At 45.1% G+C, this 21918-nt stretch overlaps 1 protein-coding gene across 1 annotated transcript; it reads right to left on the reverse strand.

Annotated features, from left to right (window-relative positions):
- Window positions 1-473: 473 nt before the first annotated feature.
- LOC122803268 (polyubiquitin-like) lies at window positions 474-21440 on the reverse strand. Its single transcript, XM_044072858.1, has 2 exons — window positions 20696-21440; window positions 474-2137 (listed from the first exon to the last, which is right to left on the reverse strand). The coding sequence occupies exons 1-2, from the start codon at window positions 21438-21440 to the stop codon at window positions 2022-2024; spliced, it is 861 nt and encodes a 286-aa protein (XP_043928793.1). The 3' UTR covers window positions 474-2021.
- Window positions 21441-21918: the final 478 nt, after the last annotated feature.

Here is a 21918-nt window from a genome sequence, read left to right on the forward strand (position 1 = left end):
GCAACTCCTCATCACAGCATGCATCCTCAGAGCATATCCTGGAGATCCTACTCACCTGACTTTTTATGATGTTGGGAAAAATATGCCTCGGGTGCATGCTGTCAAAAGACAGCAGTGTGTTTTGCCAACATTCCTTTCTATAAAGCCTCGAAGTGAAACCCACTGCTGTCTGTTCCACACAAACATCTAAAAAATCTATCTGAGTAAAGGAGGTTTTAGCACTAAAACTCAAAAAGGTGGTAGTAGTATGAATGAAAGCTAAAAAACGTTCAAAGGAGGGCAAATCCCCATCCCACAAGATAAAAACGTCATCTACAAACCTGACATACAACACGACATTATTTTTCCATTCTTGGTTGTTCAAAATTTCCTTAGTTTCCCACTTGGATAACACTAAATTAGCATAAGTGTTAGCACAGGGGGTGCCCATGGCTACCCCCCGTGCTTGTCTATATAAAGACCCTGGTCCCAGGAAGACATTATTATTCAACACCAAGAGTAACAAACTTTCCACAGTGAGTCGCATGTGCTCCGTTGCTCCCAAATTACTAATGATTTCACCCACTGCTGCTACCCCATACTCATGCTCTATAACAGTAAAAAGACTGTTAACATCCAGTGTGGCCATTAATAACTTCCTTCCTTTCGGTCTGACCACATTGGCTAGTAGCCCCAAGAAATGTCCTGTGTCTTTTAAGATGTTGCCAATTTTATCCAAATAAGGCTTAAGAGTAAATTCTAGCCAAATTGAAATGTTTTCCGTGACCCACCCTCTCCCTGAAACAATGGGCCTAAGTGGTGGGTCACTGAAAGATTTGTGAATCTTGGGTAAGGCTTTGAATATGGGTGTGGTGGGTTTATCTATCCTTAAAAACTCATAAGTTTCTTTGGTTATCCTCATTTCCTCTAACATGGCTGATAACTCACTATGTACATTGTCTATTATCATTCTAACCTGTAAAGGATTAATCTGTTCATAAGCTCCATCCATAACCAACAAATCCCTCAATTTTTTGTCATACCATTCTGTGTCCAAAACAACGATGGCTCCACCTTTGTCCGCCATCTTAATAGTTATTCCTTTATTGTCCATCAGCCCTTGAAGTGCCTGTTTTTGTGTAGGGGTTAGATTATAGTAAGCACTAAAATTCCTTTCCTCAAAGTACTTGCATAAATCTTTCTCACATCCATTCAAGAACAAGTTTAAAGATGGTGTCATACTGGGCACAAAACTACTTGGTTTTCTTAACTCTATCCGGTCTCTTACTTCATTATTGAACATTAACTTTAACATAATATTCCTGCAATATAACATCAAATCAAAAATGACCTCACTATAAACACACATTCTGCTTGGGACAAAGGTTAACCCTTTGTTTAGTACATTGAGTTCCTCAGCAGTCAACATAACACTAGATAAATTATATACAATACCAGTAGATATACAATCAGTCACTGTAGAGTCCTTCTGCGTTTTTCCACATTTCTGTCCTCGCTTGAGGACCTTTTCCAGGCACCCTTCTTTCTCACAGGTGCCGGAAGGTTCCCCAAAAAATGTAGAACTCCTTGGCTCGTTTTCGGACGAGCTCCTGATTCATTAATATGTCCATTTACTGTCACTGCTGCTTCAGTCATTGCAGCTGTTTTATCTAGCCCCAAAACACCTGACAAAATGATCGCATCACCAGTCAAGTGCGGGGCATGTGCCTCGCTGGTATCTTGATTCACAACATTAGGTATTTCTCCCTCATTAACGGAACCCCGTGAAGGCCTCCTGACGGCAATGGGATTTGTGGAAATGGAAGATCCATGACCCGTATCACTTTCCTGCTGTGTGTGCAATACCTCTTGTCCCTCCTGTGCATGCAACATCGCTTGTTTCTCTACTTCTGCCATCAAACGTGCTGAATAAATGGAAGCAGAGGGTCCGGTGCCTGTATCACTATGCTGTTGTACATATTGTGTTGCTGGTCTCTCTGTCTCTTCCATCGTACGTGTTACCGACATCCTCTGATGACGTCTCACTGGCTCTGTTGTACGCTCTTTAAATTTCGGCCAAACAAAAATATTCCCGTTGGTAAAATCTGAATTGGCCAATGGGATTGAAGGATGTAGCTGGTGATCGTCCCATGTTTAACTATAGAAGAAATAAGAATTTAAAGACTTATTATGTAAAGAAGTACATTTAGATCGGGGATCATTACCAAGTATGAGCATAGGTACACACCCTTGTGGCAATTGTAAGGCATGTATGTATATAAAGGGTGACACAGATTTCAAACATCCTGCCATGAGCAAAACATTTTATTTTAAGGGGAGGGCCACTTGTAGGACACAACATTTGGTTTATTTGGCCAATTGTGAACAATGTGCATGTTTCTACATAGGCATGACAAACAATATGCTCAAAGTTAGGATTCTGCAGCATTTGAGCAACATCAGAAACTGTGATTTGAGCAACGCCCTATATAGACACATAAGCCAATACCCTACACATACTTTTAAGTTCAGATGTATAGTTAATATTAGGGTTAATGACAGGGGGGGTGATATCAAACATAGAACAGCCTTAGCAGAGTCAAAATGGATAGTGGATTTGAGGGCTCATAGACCTCCGGGTCTTAATGATGTATTACCAATTAAACCTGCACTACAGAATAGGCGGGTTTTTGTGAGCAGATGATTGGATGGTCTGTATTTTAAATATGGTTGTTTTGTTGTTCCAAAACTATGTCTGATGAAGGGTTATCCCGAAAGCGCTAACTTCTTGTTTAATAAACGGTGATTTTATTGGTTTTATCTTGGCAGTGTCCTGCTACTTCATTTTTTGGATTGACTTGGTTTTAGTACGTTGGGACTTCAGCATAACGCATTCATTTTTGTCCTTTAGACCTATGACTGCTTGACATCTTCATAGTGAGCACAACAGACTGTGTAGGGGCCAGTTGTGCACATATGACCATGTTGCATTATGTTCAGATATGGACTACCTACACCAGGCTCATCCAACATTGCTAGTGTATTCCACATCATAGGTGGACATTGACAAACACTAGCAATGTTCCCTAGGCCATTTCTGATGCTAATCACAGGGTGTGTTTGTCCTTCGACACACATTGAAACTGGAGTTTGCCATGACATATGTCATGGTTAGTATACTGTGCCTCCGTCTACCTCTGACATAACAGTGATACCCAGGGTTAGCCTACCATCTCCCATCCACTCATCAGGATTCCTCTTGAGGGGTATCGATATGTGACTCTCTGGCTGACCTGTACCAGGAGTTTACTGAAGAGTGGGGGTGCCTTCTGTGTTATGGATCATTCTGTACAGCTTGTCCTATGTATGTCAGTGCTGGGGTTCAGGTATCTCATGTGCATAGCTTACTGCCATTCAGATTGTACAAGGTGCAACATGTTCATTCATTCCAGGTTGGACATGGCTTCATACATCAGGCACAGCTTGCCTGTAACTGGGAAGTATGGCGGTGTGTGGGGCTGCAGTTTGTTTACTCAGGCAACACATGGCATCTGTTCATGCTCTTTGCTACTCATGGGGGGTACTGTTGTGGACTTTACAGTTGATGGAGGTGTCTGCTGTGGTATATCCCACAGGGGCTATTGTAGTCACTTGTGACGCTGATGGAGGACGACTGCAGAGCCACAGTGAGTTCCCCTTATCTACATCTGCCAACCTTCATGTTTGGGTGGGTATATAGTATATGTTTCTGCGAACACTACAGCCACATGTTTGTCCAGTGCAGGATATCTATCACCTTTTGTACCCAGGTCTCACATTACATGTTAGGTACCTCATGGGTTAACACGTGTGGTAATTTGTGGGCACTTACTGTATATCCACAGTGGTTGTCTATACACAGTTCTGCAATTAGCTAGCTGACATGGCTATGGCTACAGCTGTCTGTTTGTAGGTGGCCCTTTTGTGGGTTGCTTGTGTCAGCTGGGGGTCGGATATGGTGGGCTGTTTGTACTCCTCTGCATACATGTTCAGTCACAGTCCTTCCATGTTGGCCTATACCTATGGGACATATATACAGAACGGGGGGGGCAAGACCAGGCCTTGTGGGATGCCACTCATATCTGCTTTGTAGTCTGACATGGATGCGGCATGTCTGACCATGTCAGTTCTGTCCTTGGTCTGCTTTGCAACCCCTCTACTGACATAGGGGTGTATATTTAAGCTGGTGAACATATCCATACTGAACTCGCGGTATTGTCTAGAAGCATGTGCACGGTCCAGCTACGCTGTGTGGACCACATTGCCCTCATCAATGACCTTAATGACTGCTTCAAATGGGTCAAACATGTTTAGGGGCAGGATCTGCAGTTATGACAGCCACACTGTGTAGGGTCCAGTATCAGTAGGTCCACAATAGCCTTCTGTCTGCTGTACATACTGATCCTTTCCATAGCTGTGCAGACCAAGCTTGTCAGGATCCTGGGGTGGTAGTTTGGAGTATCCATTCAGGCAACACCTTTGTTGTGATGGACCACTGTTGTTGTACACTGCTCTTTGGGTACATATCCTGTGGTAAGGCTGACATTGGGCAGTAGTGTGATTTGACATTCCATTATTCTTGGAGTCCATGTTGGCCTCAGCACAGGACACCATCACATACCTTTGCTGCTGTGTGTTCTGCTTTGCAGATGATGGCTGTTACCTCAGCATCTGCAATGTCAGGGGACCATCAGTCTGCTGGGATAGGTATTTTGCACTCTGGGGGGGGGGAGTGTTTGCACTGCACCTGACAGGTTGTATGTTAGCAATATGTGTGTGTGTTTGGTATGTTGTTTGTAATATGTGTATGATTCGGAGCATATCTGTGGATACCCAACATGGTTCCTACCATCAGTTGGGTAAGCCTTGTGATTATCCTTAGTGTCCTGTACGTTTTGTATCTTCATAGGTTCATGGGTTCATACTAGGCTATACACCCTAGGTCATTAGTAAGCCTAGCCAGAGAGTGTGTGTCTTTCGCCACCCCTTGCTATGTTCTATTATGGCCATTTATGAAGTTCTTCACTGTGCCTCTGTCTGGTCGTGACACAGTGAGGACCCCCAGTATACATGTACGGTCATCCATCCACTTGGCAATATTCCTGTTGAGGGGTGTCAGTGAGGGGCTCTGCCTGCCATGGATTGGGATCCTGTTTCTGGGTGTGGGGAGCCTCTGGGTTATGTATCTGTCCCTCCAGCACATTTTATTTCATTAGGTGTTGAGGCTGACATCTGTGACTCTCACAGCTCCAATGGCTTTGATTTCCTGTGGTGGAGCATGTCCATTACTCCTGTGTTGGACATGGCCTTGTACAACAGACATACAATGCCTCTGTGTAGGCAGTCTGTGACTGCAGTCAGCTGTGGTGTCTACAGCCAGGCAGCACATGACATATATTTCACACCCTTTATCCTGTTGGTGGGGTAACTATGAGGTCTTCCGAACCGCTGCAGGTGTCACGTACGGTACATCCCATATGAGTCATTGTACTAGATTATGGGTCTGATAAGGGAACAGTACAGCGGCACAGTGACCTCTGTTGATGTAGATGTGAATCCTTTCATGATACGGTGTCCAATATCGACAATCTTCCTAGCCACATTGGCATTGTGAGTGTCACATGACAGATTACTGTCGACTTGTGTCCCTAGGTCCCTGATTACTCCTTGCATACATAATGGTTTGACACCTATGTGGTAATTTGTGTGTACCTTGTCTGGTATTTGGTGGGACATTCATACTGTCCAGTGTCTTCAGGATGTCTGGGTGGAGTTCTTGTGTGTGAGAGTGTGGTCTGTCGTATGCTACAGACTGTACAGCAGTTTTGACTACAGCTATGTGCACATGGGTGGTCTCCGCTGCTTTGTGCATTGTCAGTTACCTGGCCATATGGGTGTCTGTGCTGCATATGGATACTCCCCCTCCTTTGATGTTTTGGTGCAGGTGTTGGGGCCATAACACATGATATGTGGTATAACCTAGTAGTGCTGGTGTGCTATCACTAGGCTTGCAGCAGGCTTCTGTCACTGCACAGACATCAATGTTCTCCATAATGGGAAGTGCCTCAGGGGCATGCATATTGCAGTTTACACATCTGGCATTGGTCAGCATTACCCTTATGTTTCCTACCACTTATGTTTTCTAGGGTGGTGGGTAGTCTTTTGGCCTTGCCTACATACGGCTCTATGGAGGCGGCAAAGGCCTTATCCAGTATCCAGATGCACACGGGTAACAGGTGCAAGCCATCCCTGGAACAGCAGCATGGCTTGTCATGCTTGACATCTCAAGCAGACAGACATTAGACCCTCTTGGACTGACAGCTGTAACTGTGCCAGCTGTTAAACATGAGCATTCTGTGTTTGTACTGTGGCATCACTCTTGGTGAGGGTTGGATGCTGCACACAGCCAGTGTCATACAGGCCTGGGGTACATACTCAGAGGGGCCATCCATGTCTCTTTTCATGTTGACCAGGGAGGTACATCTCAGGTAATTCACACCAGCATGGACATTGAGTGCATCATATTTCTGCTTGCTTTGTGGTGACCTGCGTACTTGTGTTATGTGGCATTTTGTGGCAGCCTACAGGCAGCTTACTCTACCCTTTCCCTTGTTCAGTCTGGTGAGTGGGACAGCAGTGTGTCTGCCTATACAGACACCTATTACGACTGTATCAGGCATGTTGTTTCTCCTTCTGGCCTATGACTGTTTGGCACACCAGCTTTGCGTACTATTCGTTGCATGTGCTATGTTTGAAGGTTGTGGTTGCTTGTGATCTGCTTTGGAGGCTTCTGTTGGTGTGGTGTGTTTGTAATTAAGGCCTCCGGGAATATTTTTCTGTGTTTATGTGTTTGGTTTACAGTTGTGGTAGGTCTATGTGGGACTGGGTTTGTGGTGTATGTGGTTACCTTCTCCTCCTGACTAGTTTTGATAGTACTGAGTTGGGGGAGCTCAACCTCTGGTTTGATACATGGTTGCATCTATCACATATATTTGTATTTATTGGGGGGAGTTGTGGTTGTCTGTGTACTTGGGACAGGTGTCACATTGCCTCTGGATTCACAGATTCTACTTGTTGTGGCTGGACTTAGTGGATTGTATGTGTGGACATATGTTATTGCCATACTACTGGTCAGTGATTACTTCCCTTTTTATGTTTGCTCTATCATGTGGTAGCTTCCTCATTCTCTTGCATGGTTTGGTAATGGCTGGAGTCCAGCATGCCAGATGCCTGCGTGTATGGCATTGTGTGTTGTTGTTATTTGTGATTGCATACTCCAAGCATTCCTGGCTGTGTTCATGGAATGCCTGTATAACATGTTCTGTGGTGTGTCCCATATTCTGCACTTGCACAGGGCCTTTTGTGGATTCAACATCGGTTTTGAGGGCTGCAAACTATGCTTTACACATGTTTTTCACTGTGGTATTCTGGCCAGGGACTGGGGTCAGGATGTGTATATCCAGTGTGATTACTCTATGGTCTAGTCTTACCAGTGAGGGGTACACTTCTCATCTTGCCATCCAGTACACATGTTGCTGATTATCACATCCAGTATGCTTACCCCTCTTGTGGGAGTGGTACATTGTTCCTGGGCATTTTGGTTTATGGATTCTGGGAAATTTTCTCATACTGCGTTGGTGCTAGTATAATGCTCCCGGTGTATGTCTAGGTATTTTCAGTCAAGCAATATAATGTGGTTTGGGGGGCTTGATATATTCATGTATTCCGACATAGGCCAGGTGCAGTTCCTGGTATTAGGACAGTAGTCTGCAGCAGGCTATATACTGGGAGGCGGTTTTAGCCATTGGTATTTGACCATGGCTAATCCATGCTGCTTCTTGTTGTGGTACCAACATGGGGGTGTGGTTATCCTTGCCATTTTTTGCTAGTCACCCTCCTTTTGTAGCTTGTTCCATGTTTTGCGGCTGTACAGCACAGTATGAGGTGTGACCTGGTAGTGTTAGGGTGCTGATGTGAGCCTTGACCCAGTTCTCTATTACAGGACTGGTATCTACATTCTCCATACTGTGTGCGTTTACACTGCACACATCTTGCTGTTTAGACATCTGTCATTGGGTAGCATTACATCTAGGTTCCTATCCCTTGTAGAACCTATGAAGGTGGGTTTGTGTTTTGAGACTTACCTATTCAGGGCATGCTGTGGGTACTGACAGCCTTTGCCAGTAACCATGGGGCATGGCATGATAGGTGCACGCCACCCCTAGCAGGTGGTGCATCATGTCATGCTCCGCATGTCTTCCCAGCCTGAAACACATTGGCTCCCCTTTGACTAACTGCATTACTTCAGCCAGTTATTGCACTTGATCATCCCATCGTCATTTTGTGGCTTCATGCTTGGTGAGGGTGGATGTTAGTCAGGGTGCTCATGTGTGCATATAGTACATGGTGTTACATTACTTAACACATGGCATTCATGCCTCAGGTGGTGCTGCAGGGCTGCCTCTGTCAGATGCGCATATTACACGTCCCTGTACATGTTTGTGAGCAGGTCATGTCATTTTAGACATCCATGTTATTATTTGAGTGAGTCAGAGGGGGTATCATTCCCAGGGTTCCTACTGAGCCAGTGTATGTGCTATGCGTTGCCTCTTTGCCAAGGCCAGGGCATACTGGGCACGCCTCCTTCTGCCTACTGGGGCAGGCTCAGGTTGTTCCTCCTCCGAGTCACGCTCTGCCTGTGATGGCCTTGGCAATGGTGGGGGGCTGTTTGGGCCGGCCCTATGCTGGTCCTGCTGCAGCTGTTTTCGCAAGATCATATTATGTAGCATAGCACATACCAAGACAATTTGGGTACATGTAGTTGGTGTGTACTGCAAGGCTCCACCAGATGTGTCCAGACACCGGAACCGTGACTTGAGCAGCCCAAACACACACTATTACATTACGTGTTTGTGCATGTGCCTCATTATGGCGTTCCTGTTCAGGTGTGTGTGCGTTTCTGATGGGTGTCATCAGCCACAGCTCCAGCGCATAACCTGCATCCCCCACTAGGTGTCCGTGTGGGATGTTCCCATTGGCAAATGTCTGGTACAGCTGCGTCAAATGCCAAATGTGGGAATCGTGGTAACTCCCAGGGCAGCCAGCACACACATTCATTATTATGCCCTGGGTATCACACACGAGTGCCCTGGGTATCACACACGACCTGGCAGTTGATGGAGGGGAAGCCCTTGTGGTTAATGTAGGCCCTACCCCGCTCACCGGCTGGTGCTTTGATGCGTATGTGCGTGCAGTCTATTGCACCCACCACCTCAGGGTATTCCGCTATTTGCTGGAAGAGACGCATATTGCTGGCCAATACTTCACGGGCATTGGGGAAATATACATGATCACTGACATGAGCTGACATGGCATCCAGGAACTGGTGCAGTACCCTGGAGGCTGATGCCTGTGATATCCCCATCATATCGCCAGTTGGTCTCTGGAAGGTACCTGTTGCTAGTATTCTTAGGCCAACACATACCTTGGTTTCCACTGGGATGGGTTCCCCTCTGTTGGTTCTGTGTGTGAGTCATGGCCTGCACAGCTCAACTATTTGCTGCAGGAGCTGTCTGTCCACTCTATAGCGCTCTACTATCTCCAGCTCATGTAACCCGTGGTAGGTGGCCCTGGGCCTGTACAATCTTCTCCGTCTCCTCACTGTGGGCTGTCTGGCACCATCTGCATTGTCACCACCCTCAGCAAGTAGCCTATGTCTCATTATGACAGCTATGGCAGCCCCTAATATTTCTGCTCTGAGTGAAGCTTTTTCAGTTTTCACTTCTATTAGATTACTCCTGTCTTGCAGTGTCTCTTACGAGAAACATCCTACACTACTGTTTGCAGAGTTTTAAGTGCTGGGCTGGGCTACTATTTTGCCTGTGTAATTGCCTGCTTCTAATTGTTTTCACCTGCTAGCTTCAGCAGTTATCCCAGCTAGCTTCCTATTAATTCTGTTGCTTCCTTTTTCCTCTCTGTTTCCTCAGGGGGGGAGCAACGTGGATACCATCAGAAACACGCTCACAGTGGCTTACACGCGCGCACACACGTGCTTACATGGTTCAGAATCTACTTATTCGGGTTAAAACGCATGTACACCCACGCAAACACTGTTACACGTCTGCCAACAGCCTCCAACATACTCAGCCTGCCCTACACGCGCGCACACCCACGCAAACAGTGTTAAACATCTCCCAATACGCTCCCACATGCTCAGTCTGCCTTACACGTGCGCACACTGCCCTACTCGTGCTTTATGGCGCACACACGTGCGCATGCACGCCCAGCAAGAAACTTGGGTGTAAGTAACAATGTACACCTTCCATTTCTTGTCTTTTCATGACTTATCTAGTGGCACACCTCTTTCCATGATCTGTGTCTGTCATCTGTCATGTTACACTGACCTCCAAAGAACTGCATTTCTTTCTACCATTCCCCCCCCCTGTGATGTCACCTATCTCCTACTCTATTCCTCCCCTTATATATTTCTTACACTACTCAGACTGTGCTCATTTGCTATGTGACTGTGAGATTCAGTATCCTAACCCTCATTTACATGAGATTTCCTACTAATGCTTAGTTACATGTCTTAGACTCAGCTTCCCCCCTTAGCAACCACTACACGGTGGCCATGTTGTTTTTGGTCTGCTGGTCCCTGCATTGTCATTCCATGTATTGCATGAAACCCACATTTGTGGGTTTATAACCTTCTTTTTTATGATTTTATACAGCGCAGCCCGTTTGCGCGGGGCTGCGCTGGGTTTAAACATCGGCGATCGCTGAAAAAAAAATTATATTTTTAATATTTTGGCATCGGGTTATATTGCCAATGGCCACATATTTGGCCATTGGCATGCTGCCAGAGTCATATGCACCCTTTTTTTGGAGCTGACATGGCTCCATTGTGGAATTTGCAGAAACGTACTCAGTTGTCAACCGAGTACATTTCTGCAGCTAAAACGTCTCTTACATGGACTGGTTTCTGCTTCGTGGATCGCTAATATACCTCATTTGCATACCTTTCGGCTGCAAGTGAGGTATTTAGCATGTCCACGCCCAGTCCGTGTAAGAGACGTTTTAGCTGGTCTCTTACACGGAGTTTAGGGCTGTTCCTGGATCGCGAGGCTTGCATGGAGTGTTGCACGTCTCTTACACTCCGTGCAAGCCTTCGTGAATCCTGCCCATGGTATATACAGGAAAGTACAGGTGTCATTGCTTTTATCGAGTTACCCACCTGTAAACTGTCACAATCCCAGTTTGTTAATGGTTGTTGTTATGTACTGCTTACCTGATGGCAGTTTAACTTGCAAATGTCGCAGCTTTCAGCTATTTAGCAAGTTTAAAAAATGCGAACCACACATGCATGGAAACGGTATTTATTATGGTGTACTTAATTCGTAGTATCCTTTGACAGCGAGAAGCCATATGGTTTAAAATTAAATGGTGTGTTTATTGGTCAGACTATCTGTTTAACAAAGATTTCATTACCGGTTTCACATGTATAGTTTGTGTTCCCTTACACAATTATGTAAATTGGACGGAAACCTTTTATTGTACCATTCCTCATACCCGGTGTGACACAGAACTTTACATACCCCTTTCAATGGTAATGTACCTGTTTTCGCACAAAGATGAAGATTTAGGGGGCTTCGGCAATCTGCTTGCGATAATAAGTAAGTACCAAAATGGTTATTAGAGTGTTTTAAGTTAACACCTGAAGCTTACAGAAAAAAAGTTTTGTGAGCATAGACACAAGGTAGACGAAAGTGTGTGTGATTACATTGCTGAGTTAAGCACTTATTTTCACAGGTGGGTGAGTGGGTGTCAGGTCACCACTCCTGAAGGACTGGCAGATCTTTTGGTGAAGGAACAAGCCTTTAGCACTTTGCCTGAGGACATGAGAATCTGGTTGTCCGAAAGGGAATGCAATACTGCAGATGATTTGTAGAAAAAAAGGAGAACTATACCTAGCAAGCAGGGCATCAATAAACAGGAAAGGGATACCCAGTGCAGCACATGGATATAATGTAAGCCATGGTGGGAAGCCTAAACTGCCCCAACAGACTCTGCCAGTTAAAGGGGGACCACCAGTTCAGGTACAAGGCCAGGATCAGGGGTTAAATGTTTTAAATGTTACCAGTGGAGCCATGTAGCATATAGATGTCCATGGAGGCAAGGTAGGGAACAAAAGGTGGGAGAGCCAGCAAGTTGGAATAACAGAATGACAGCAGTAAGTTGTCTAGAGACAACAAGGGTAGCAAACTACCACAAGAGGTTATATCCTGTCTTCGTAGATGAGAAACAGGCCACTGCTAAGAGACACATGTTCTGACCTACCCATTATGAAGCTTGTAATAGTTAAAGAGGAGCACTACTTGCTTGGGCAGTCCACTCCAGTCAGAGCTTTAGGAGGGACCCCATTCCAAATACCTTTGGCCAGTGTTTACCTTGACTGGGAGGGTGGAAAAGGAAACCAGCAAGTAGATGTGCTTGAGGATATCCCTGCAGATGTCCTGATAGGGAATGATTTTTATAATGCAGTGCCTTGTGTGCATGCAGTTACATGCAGTCAGCTTGGAGACAAGCATGTGGGTCTGATAGCCTGGAGGTGGACCCAAACAGACTGCACATTTGAAGCCAGGACTGGTAAGGTGGCTACTTCAGGGAGGGAGCTACCCTGTAGCAGTGAGACTGAAGGTGACCCACAGCTGCTGGTGGGGTATGATGTTCCTTGGACAGCGTGACTGCAAGGGCAGAGGTGAGTAGTAGTAGTACTCAGGCAGACAGTGAGGCACCGCTGTCAAAGGATACCAGATTACTTGTAGAAGGGAAACTGGGAAGGGTTACAAAGAGAAAGTTGAGACAGGCTCAGCTCTCAGACTCTACATTGAGGGAGGTAGCTCAGAAGGCACCTGATTCTCAAGGAAAAGGGGAGTCTGTATACTGGAACAAACGGTTACTGTATAGAGAATGGACCCCTGAAGGAGGGCTAGAGGGTGAGAGAATACAACAACTGGTAGTGCCCAGAGCCTACAATCTGGCACTGCTAGCCATTGCCCATGGCATTCCCTTTGCAGGTCATATGGGCATAAAATGTACCAAAAGATGTATTATGCAGAACTTTTACTGGCCTGGGATTGCAAAGGATGTAACAGGGTATTGCAGGACATGTGAGCATTGCCAAAAAGTAGGCAAGGCAGGAGACAAGGTCATAGCCCCTTTAGTGCCTTTGCCTGTGATTGAGGAGCCATTTCAGAGGGTAGCTATGGGAATTGTGGGGCCTCTGAGTACCCTAAGTTCCACAGAGAAGAAGTATACTTAGTGGTAGAAGAGTATGCTACCAGATACCCTGAGGTGGTGGCCCCATTCTCCACTGAGACAGAAAAGGTGGCAAATGCGTTGTTAGATATTTTCAACAGGGTAGGTTTCCCAAGAGAAATACTGACTGACAGAGGTGCCAATTTCATGTCAGACCTGCTGGCTTGTCTGTGGGAATGCTGAGGGGTGAAGCTCCTAAAGACAGCCCCCTAGCACCCCCAGACTAATGGCCTCATGAATAGGTTAAGCTCTACACTAAAGACCATGTAACTGGCATTTGCAGACCAGTTTAAGAGAGAGTGCTACAAAATATTTACCCCATCTGTCATTTTCTTAGAGAGAGGTATCCCAGGAATCCACAGGTTTTTCACCCTTTGAGTTTTTGTATGGGCATAGGGTGAGGGGACCACTAGATTTGATTTGCGGTGAGTAGGAGGGTGAATGTGAATCTCACAAGGAGTCTGTTGTGGCGTATGTCCTAAACTGCAGGACAAAGCATAGGGAGCTCGTGGGCTTGGCCCAGGAGAACCTGCAGAAGCCCAACAGCAGACCAAGGTCTGGTATGACAGGAATGCTCAAGCTAGACAGTATGCTGTGGGGCAGCAGGTTATGGTTCAATGTCACTTTAAATATTTCCTATGGTTTTGAACTCTGATGTCACTGTGAACTGATATTTAATATTATCTTGTTCTTTTATTATTAAATATATTTAAACCTTTCATTGTGACTGATCTTTGTAGAGATATTTAATAAGTTTTGAGAGTATGTGCATATTTATTTGGTGACACTGTGTGGGCCACTCCTAATTTCCTTGCTCTTAGTCAAACTACCATTTGTATTAATATTAATTTCACTTTGTCAAATTGGACACCCTATGTTAAGGGCCTTAAAGTAGCTGGTGAGGGGTTCTGATGGCAGTGATAACTGCCTTATAGTCTGGGCAAGAGGGGCCATAACTAGTAAACATGTGCCAGCCTTTCCCAGGTGTGTGTGTGTGTGTGTGTGTGTGTGTGTGTGTGTGTGTGTGTGTGTGTGTGTGTCTGTAAATCAAATCTCAAAGAGTGTATGTGTCAGTTTTTTGGGTATACTTGTTTTAAGAAGTTTCCATGTTTGGGTCTAATGTAAATTACAAACAACTATTTCATCATTTCTGGTTTTCTAGACTTTATAAGTCTTTTTTCACAGTTTATAGTTTTAATGAACCAAACCTGCAGGGGATTCAACCAATTAAATCCAGCTTACCATATGCTCCAGAAAAATTCATCAGATATTCTGAAAGTAGCCAACCAACAAATAGTATAGCCAGGAAATGTCATATTTGGACCACAGGCTTATTTGCCATTTCCCCATAGTTTAAGTATGTCATTAAAATGCTGCTCATATAGTGACATTTCTGAACTAGCACCGTGTAAATACCTACTTACAAAATTAATGTGGATATATTTGCCTTCTCTCCTATTTCATTACTGTCCCTTTATGTATCTAAAGATGGAGAACATAAAATCTTTGAAAAATGTTACCACATCCCCTTTTCAAGCAAAGTAGCACTGCTATAGGCACTTGTTGGGTGGGGTGCGGGTATAAAAATGCCAAAGAGCTTTATAAGTAAAAATAATGTATATTGTAGTACAGAAAAGTAGAGAACTATACCCAAAAGATATTAATATGCCATGGAAAAAATAACCTACTACAATTGCAGCAGTGACATTATTTCTTCTTTTTTTAAAACATTTTTATTACATTTTGAAACAAAAAAAATCACAGTCATAACATAAGAGTTAATTTAAGAACATTATTTTTCTAAACACCTTCAGGGTGGCTGCAGTGGTTAGCGTTGCCACCTCACAGCAAGAGGTTCTCCGGTTCGATCCTCGGCTGGGGTGCCTTCTGTGCAGAGTGTGTGTGTGTGTGTGTGTGTGTGTGTGTGTGTGTGTGTGTGTGTGTGTGTGTGTGTGTGTGTGTGTGTGTGTGTGTGTGTGTGTGTGTGTGTGTGTGTGTGTGTGTGCCTTCTGTTGAAGGTTGGGCGCCGGGCTGGCAACTCAACACCATAAAACTCCACTGCCAATCATAAGCAGATGGGTGATCCACTGTGGTGACCCCTAACCAGGAAAAGCTAGAAGAAGAAGATTTTTCTAAACACCTTTATTGAAGTATCACTTGGATACAGACAAACTTACATTTATATAAAAGTAATCAAACTACATTAACAACTTTAGATTTACAAACATTATGCATCACAGACATTGTTCTATAGAATATAATCAAAGCAATATTGTAGGTTCATAGGTAGGTACTAGGCTATCTGCCCGAGGGCATTTATAAGCCTAGCCAGAGTATCGGCTTTCGCCACCCCATTGATTAATTAACTGAGCCTCTATCAAGAAGAGCCAATGAAGTGATCCCAGGAGTGTATTTTCTGTTACCCATCCACTCGACAAAGTTTCTCTTGAAGAGTGTTAGTTGGGGGCTCTGCCTAATGTAGTTAGGAATTTTGTTCCAAAGCATGGGGACTCTCTGTGACAGGAATCGATCCCTCCAGCATGTTCTATTTATTGGTGTGGCGAGGTTTAGCTCACTACAGCGCATGGCTCACAGTGACTTGGATTTCTTTAGGTGGAGCATGTCCATCAATTCTGAGTTGGACATGGCTTTGTAAGTCAGGCAGAGATCACCTCTGAGTAAACGATATGCCACTGAGTACAGCCGGAGTTTTTTTCAGTCGAGATGCATAGGACATATGTTTGAGGCCAGTAATCCTCTTGGTGAGGTACTTTTGTGGTCTTTCCAGCTGTTGGAAGTGTCTTGTGAGGTACATCCCAAATGTGGCATTGTCCTCTATGATGGGTCTGATGAGTGACGAGTAGAGGGGCACTATAACCTCTTTATTTCTAGATGAGAACCCTTTAGTAATTAGATGGGCTACATAGAAGGATTTCCTAACTACTTTGGCAATATTATTGTCAAAGGAGAGATTACTATCTACTTGGATCCCCAGATCTCTTATTACCCCTTCTGTATTAAGGGGGCTGCCACCTATGTAGTAATTCATGGGTGTTTTGTTTTTCCCAAATGGGATGACTATGCATTTTTTGCCATTTAGCTTGAGACCATGACTTTGACACCAGGTGTCCATTTCAGTAAGGCCCTTTTGGAGAATGTCCATGTCAGCCGGAGAGTCAATTATGGCTCCCAGTTTGCAGTCATCGGCGAACTTGGTTAGCCATAGTCCTCCTGTGTTTGCCTGTACTTCTGAGAAGTATATGTCGAACAGTAGGGGTCCCAGGACCGAGCCTTGTGGGACACCACTTGTGGCTGGTTTAGAGTCGGACCTGGAGCCCACTATTCTTACCGTGTGAGTTCTGTCTGTAAGCCAGTTGGCAACCCATCTCATAACGTAGGGGTTTATGTTCAGGCTGGTGAGTTTTTCTATAATTCTCAAGTGGGGAATGGTGTCAAAAGCCTTGGCGAGGTCAAGGTAGGCTGTGTGAACCACCTTCCCCTCATCTATGGCCTTGGTGACTTGTCTCGAAGAAGTCAACCAGGTTTAGTTGGCATGATCTGCCCTTAAAGCCGAACTGGGTTGGGTCAAGTGTTTGGAGGTTCCCAATGTCTTTGTTAATGAGTTCCACGATGATGTTGCTCCATAGCCTTGCAGACCAGGCTAGTCAGGCTTATGGGGGCAATAGTTACTGGGGTCAGTTGTGGCCCCTCCTTTGTGGAGCGGAATAACTGTTGCTGTGCGCAATACTATGGGAACGTAGCCTGTGGAGAGGCTGAGGTTGAACAGTGTGTTTAGGTGGGGGATTAGTTAATTCTGTAGTTCGTGCAAGACGCAGCCTGGGACACCATCTGGCCCCACTGACGCTGTGCTTTTGGCTTTTGAAAGGTCTGTTTTCACCTGTGCATCTGTGATTTCTGGGAAACTACACTTTTCCGGTATTGTTGTGGGCCCTTTTGGGGGAGAGAGGGGGGTGAAGTTTGCAGTGAATCTGCCAGGATGTTGGCAATATCAGTAGGTTCAGTATATTTTGTGCTATTTTCCACAAGCTCAGAGCATATCTGTGAGTTGCCACTTAGATTCTTGACATAGCTAAAGAAGGCTTTGTGGTTATCTTTCGAATCCTTGGCTATTTTTCTTTCAAAGTTAGCCTTGGATGATTTTATGAGGGACCTTAGTTTCTTACTGATACTGATCAGGGATGTCTTTCCTTCTTGGGATTTGCTTTTTTTCTGAACTAGTTTCCTCCTTCTATTGTATAGCCTGTTTATGGCAGGGGTCCACCAGACTGGTTTCCTTCTCTTAGGGGAGCGAGTCTTGGTTTTGCTAGGGTTGGCATGATCCATGCATCCTTGTAGGTGCTCAGAGTGCATTTGTAAAGGTTCCTGCATCTTGGACACTGTTATTCTTTAGCGTGGGGACTGTGAAACTTACCACCTCTGTCTTAAGTAAGGTGAAGTTTGCTATAGAAAAGTATTTTCACTGTGGTTTCCTTGGTTGGGGGTGGTGGTGTGGTGTGGACATCCAGAGTGATTAGTTTGTGGTCTGATCTAACCAGTAACGAGTTGACCTCCGGTGCGGAACACCTGTCACCCATGTTGGTGATGACCAGGTCCAATATGTTTTCACCTCTGGTAGGGGAGTTTACCAGCTGATCCAGGGCATTTGAGTTGATAAATTCCAGGAAGCACTGGACCTGGGAGTTTGCACTTGAGTAGTTTTCCCAGTTAACGGTAGGGTAATTGAAATCGCCCAATACTAGGGTGTTCAGTAGGACCTTCATGTTTTCCAGTGTCTGCAGAAAGGCAGAGTGGTGGTCCTGGGTCATGGTGGGTGATCTGTAGCAGGCCACAATTTGCATTGCAGATTTGCCCGTTGATAGCTGCACATGGATGATCTCAGAGGTATCATGCTGTGCCACTAACCTGCAGGTGTAGGTATCCTTGACAAATATGGATACACCCCCTCCTTTTGTGTTTCGTCCATGTTCTGTGGCCGAAATGTGTAGTATGAGTTGTAGCCCAGTAGTGGTAGGGTGCTCTGTAGAGCCTTGAACCAGGTTTCAGTTACTGCACAGATGTCAACGTTCTCCATACTGAGGAGTGCTTCGAGCACATGCATTTTGAGATTTAAACTCCTGGCATTGAGCAGCATAACCCTCATTTTTTTATTTGTGCTGTTTATGGATGTGGGTCTGACTTTTGAGCCTTGCCTAAAAAAGGCACTATGGGGGCAGCAAGAGCCTTGGCCAGTATTCAAAAGCATAGGGGTGACAGGTGCAAGCCGTCTCTTGCGAAGCAATGAGGCTTGTCCAGCATGTCGTCCGAAGCAGACAGACACTGGATCCATTTTGAATGACACCAGAAGCTTAGCCAATTGTTGAAATTGATAATTTTTTCTTTACACTGTGGTATCATTCTTGGTGAGGGCAGGATGCTACTCAGGGTCAGGGTCATACCCGCCTTGGCTACATGATCAGAGAGCTCTTCCATGTCTCTTTTGATGTAGTCCAGGGAGGTACATCTCAGGTCATTCACACCAACATGAACAATGACAGAGTTATATTTGTACTTGTTATGGAGTGACCTGAGTGCTTGTGTTATGTGGCAGATTCTGGCTTCTGACAGGCAGCTAACAGTAACCTTCTGCTTATCCAGCCTAGTGAGTGGGACGTCAGTGTGCCTGACTATAGAGCCACCTATTACTAGTGTGTTAGGTATGTTATTTTGCCTTAAGGGCTGTGATTGTGTGGCACACTGATTTTGTGTTTTATGTGTTGTCTGGTTTGTGACAGGAGGTGCAGGTTGCTTGGGTGTCTGCTTTGGAGGTCTCTGATGCTTTTGCAGGTTTTTATTTAGAGTCTCCGAGTATGATTTTGTGTATTTATGTGTATTTTTTGCCAGTGTTGGTTTAGTAGGTCTGTGTGTGGCTGGAGGTGTGGTGCAAGTGTTAACCTTCTCCTGCTGACTGTCTGTTCCAGTCTTGGGTGGAGATAGCTTAACCTACAGTTTGGCTGTATAATTGCATATCTTGCATATGTTAGTGTTTTGTGGTAGGAGGAGTGGGTTGTCTGTGTACATGAGGCAGTTGTAACATTGCTTCAGGATTCCTAGAGTCACCAGCTGGACTGCAGAGTACACCTGAAATTGCCCTTTGGTCATGCCCGAGTAGTACGGTGAGCTGCTTAGTCGCTTGGTTGGTGAGGGGTGAATAATGAGCTTTGCCCTGCTGGGCAATCAACTGTCGGGTATATTAGTGCTTGCTATTAGATGTGAGGAAGTGCTGGACTGTAGGATGCTTTTTAAGTGCTTAGGTTGAGAGTTAGACTACTTTCAAGGGAAAAACTAAAGAGGAGACTTTATTGATAAATTGTTCCAATCCCTGCCTTCTCTTAAGCCACATTCTTTCTCCAAAATATTTTTTGCACAAATTGTTACCATAATTTCCATTTTTTCCTATGTATTCACTTCTACCCTTTCTTAAAGATCCCACTTCCTGTTACTTTCTCTCTTTTACAGTTTTCAATACCTCAAATATAGACGGTTTAGACTTCAGTTTCCATTTCTTGGAATTGCTTTTTTGGCAATCACCAAAATGAAACTTAGCAATGCTTTAGGCAACTCAGATCCTGTGTCCCAGCTCAAAAAAAAAAATTCTTTAGTTGCACCAATTTGGGAAGCCAGTATTCTTGACTCAGTACTCTACAGGGGAATTTTTGGGAACTGGGTTACAATTTATTTTAGTAACATATTTTAGTAGCGCATTACGGTTTCTGCTAATAAAGTGTCTCAGTTCACCTAAAAGTGTCCCACTTTGGGCATCTGAAAAAGTGGCACCCCTACTTAACCTGGCCAAAATGCTGCCCCCTGCTTTACATGTTAGATGCCTAACCATAGCTCTCAACCTTCCATCGCCAAAATGAGGAACACTCACCTTTATAATGTGGAACAAATGGACAAAATGTGGAACACATACTAATGGGTTACTAACAACTTCAACTAGGAAGGTCATGGAATGGTTAAAATATGCTGGTTTTACTTATAAAAAAGATCCTTTAATGAATCAATATGATTAATTTCTATTTACCATGAATTTCACTTAAAAAATTCCTAACACTGAATGTGTGACAGACTCTTTCAATGTGGAACTTTGAGGAACTTCGAGGAAACAGATTTTTTTAAGACCCCAAATGAGGTACGTTCCTCGTAATGAGGTACACTGGAGAGGTATGTCTAACGACACCCCTTCCACCAGGTAGGCACGGTAGGTGTGTACCAGAAGCGACACACACTTGTAAAATAAAACAATGTATTCAGGGAAAAGGCCAGTTATGTAATTTGTGTTGCACATTATTTAACTTACGTCTCTGGACTACGTGCACGACAGAACCTGCCTCAATTGAGTAGTCCGACACTGTTCTTCCGTCGTCCTCCAATAGTCTACTCCCGCATATGATTCGAAGGTTATCAACCGGAAATTCAATCAAATCTGCGATTTTTCTTTTCAGCGAACCTGCCAGCTCTTCTTTCTGGACATAAACGTCAAACGTATTTCCGTAAGAACCACGGACAAAAATAGCAAACGCCTCAGCTCCTGCTCGCAACAAGCAAGAGAGAGTGGACTCAGGTTCGATCCCAAGACTTTCCAAGGAGCGGGCATCGCCTTCCAGCACCCCAGAAGCGCCTGAGAGCTCCAACTGATCTGCAGGCACCCCAAGAATTTCAGCTAAACGAGCCTTCAAGGACCCCAGGGACTCAGAACCGGTCACATGCAGGCGAAGTGTAGGAGTGCATCGTGTGCGGACATAAATCAAAAACTCCAAACCAGCGGACGGGCTACGTCGGTACCTCTGGGTCACATTAACGTCCGGGCCACCAGCAGCAGACACAATGTGAAGGGGAACTGCTTCCCGGAGAGTGCTGGTGTCCGGTAACCGATCCCGGCTGTACTGCAGTCCCATATCATGGGCCGTGACCGTGGTGCAGCCTGCCGCCTGCAGGGCAGCTTTAAGGTCTCCCACCGTACTGTCCGTGCTCACGGTGAACGATGTCACGGCTCTGCCAGCGGGATCCTTCACCATAACCCACAGCTGTTTATTGGCCGCCATGCTGTTATGACACACACACTTCCTATCATAGGCTCACTAGGCTTCCGCATATATGAAGAGACTGGCCGCCCCTTAACAGGGCGCTACGTTCGGTCTTACCCCTGTGATGAAAAGTCACCGTTCGTTTACTTACTGCAGTCAGTATATTACGAGGCACAGCCATGTTTAATACAATGTTACCAGATGTCTGATTCTGCAACAATGTAATTAGCACGGATGGAAGCCAGAGCGCGACCCCGGTGGTAACGGGTCTCAAACAGGTGGCTGCCAGTAAGGCTAATAACTGATAGTACCGTATGCGCGGCAGCCCCAGACCCAAGATGACTCTGCTTGTCACCCCCGTCATTATTTTAGTGCCACAACCTCAAGCAAGGGCTGCACACAAGCAGGGCCGGTGTTAGCATTTGGAGGCCCCCAGGAAATGTTAAGATGAGGGCCCCCATGCACTTCCAGTCTAAGTATCACCCTGTCACTGCCA

The sequence above is a fragment of the Protopterus annectens genome, chromosome 5.part1, assembly GCF_019279795.1.
Source record: "Protopterus annectens isolate FY-2018-M chromosome 5.part1, PAN1.0, whole genome shotgun sequence".
Classification (NCBI taxonomy): Eukaryota; Metazoa; Chordata; order Ceratodontiformes; family Protopteridae; genus Protopterus; species Protopterus annectens.

What these genes read in the sequence shown, in the direction of transcription:
- LOC122803268 (XM_044072858.1), bottom strand. Translation starts at nt 21,440, where the DNA reads ATGGCGGCCAATAAACAGCTGTGGGTTATGGTGAAGGATCCCGCTGGC. An exon ending in CGTGCACGTAGTCCAGAGAC is followed by an intron (nt 2,138 to 20,695) that starts GTAAGTTAAATA and finishes TTTCTTCTATAG; the next exon opens with TTAAACATGGGACGATCACC.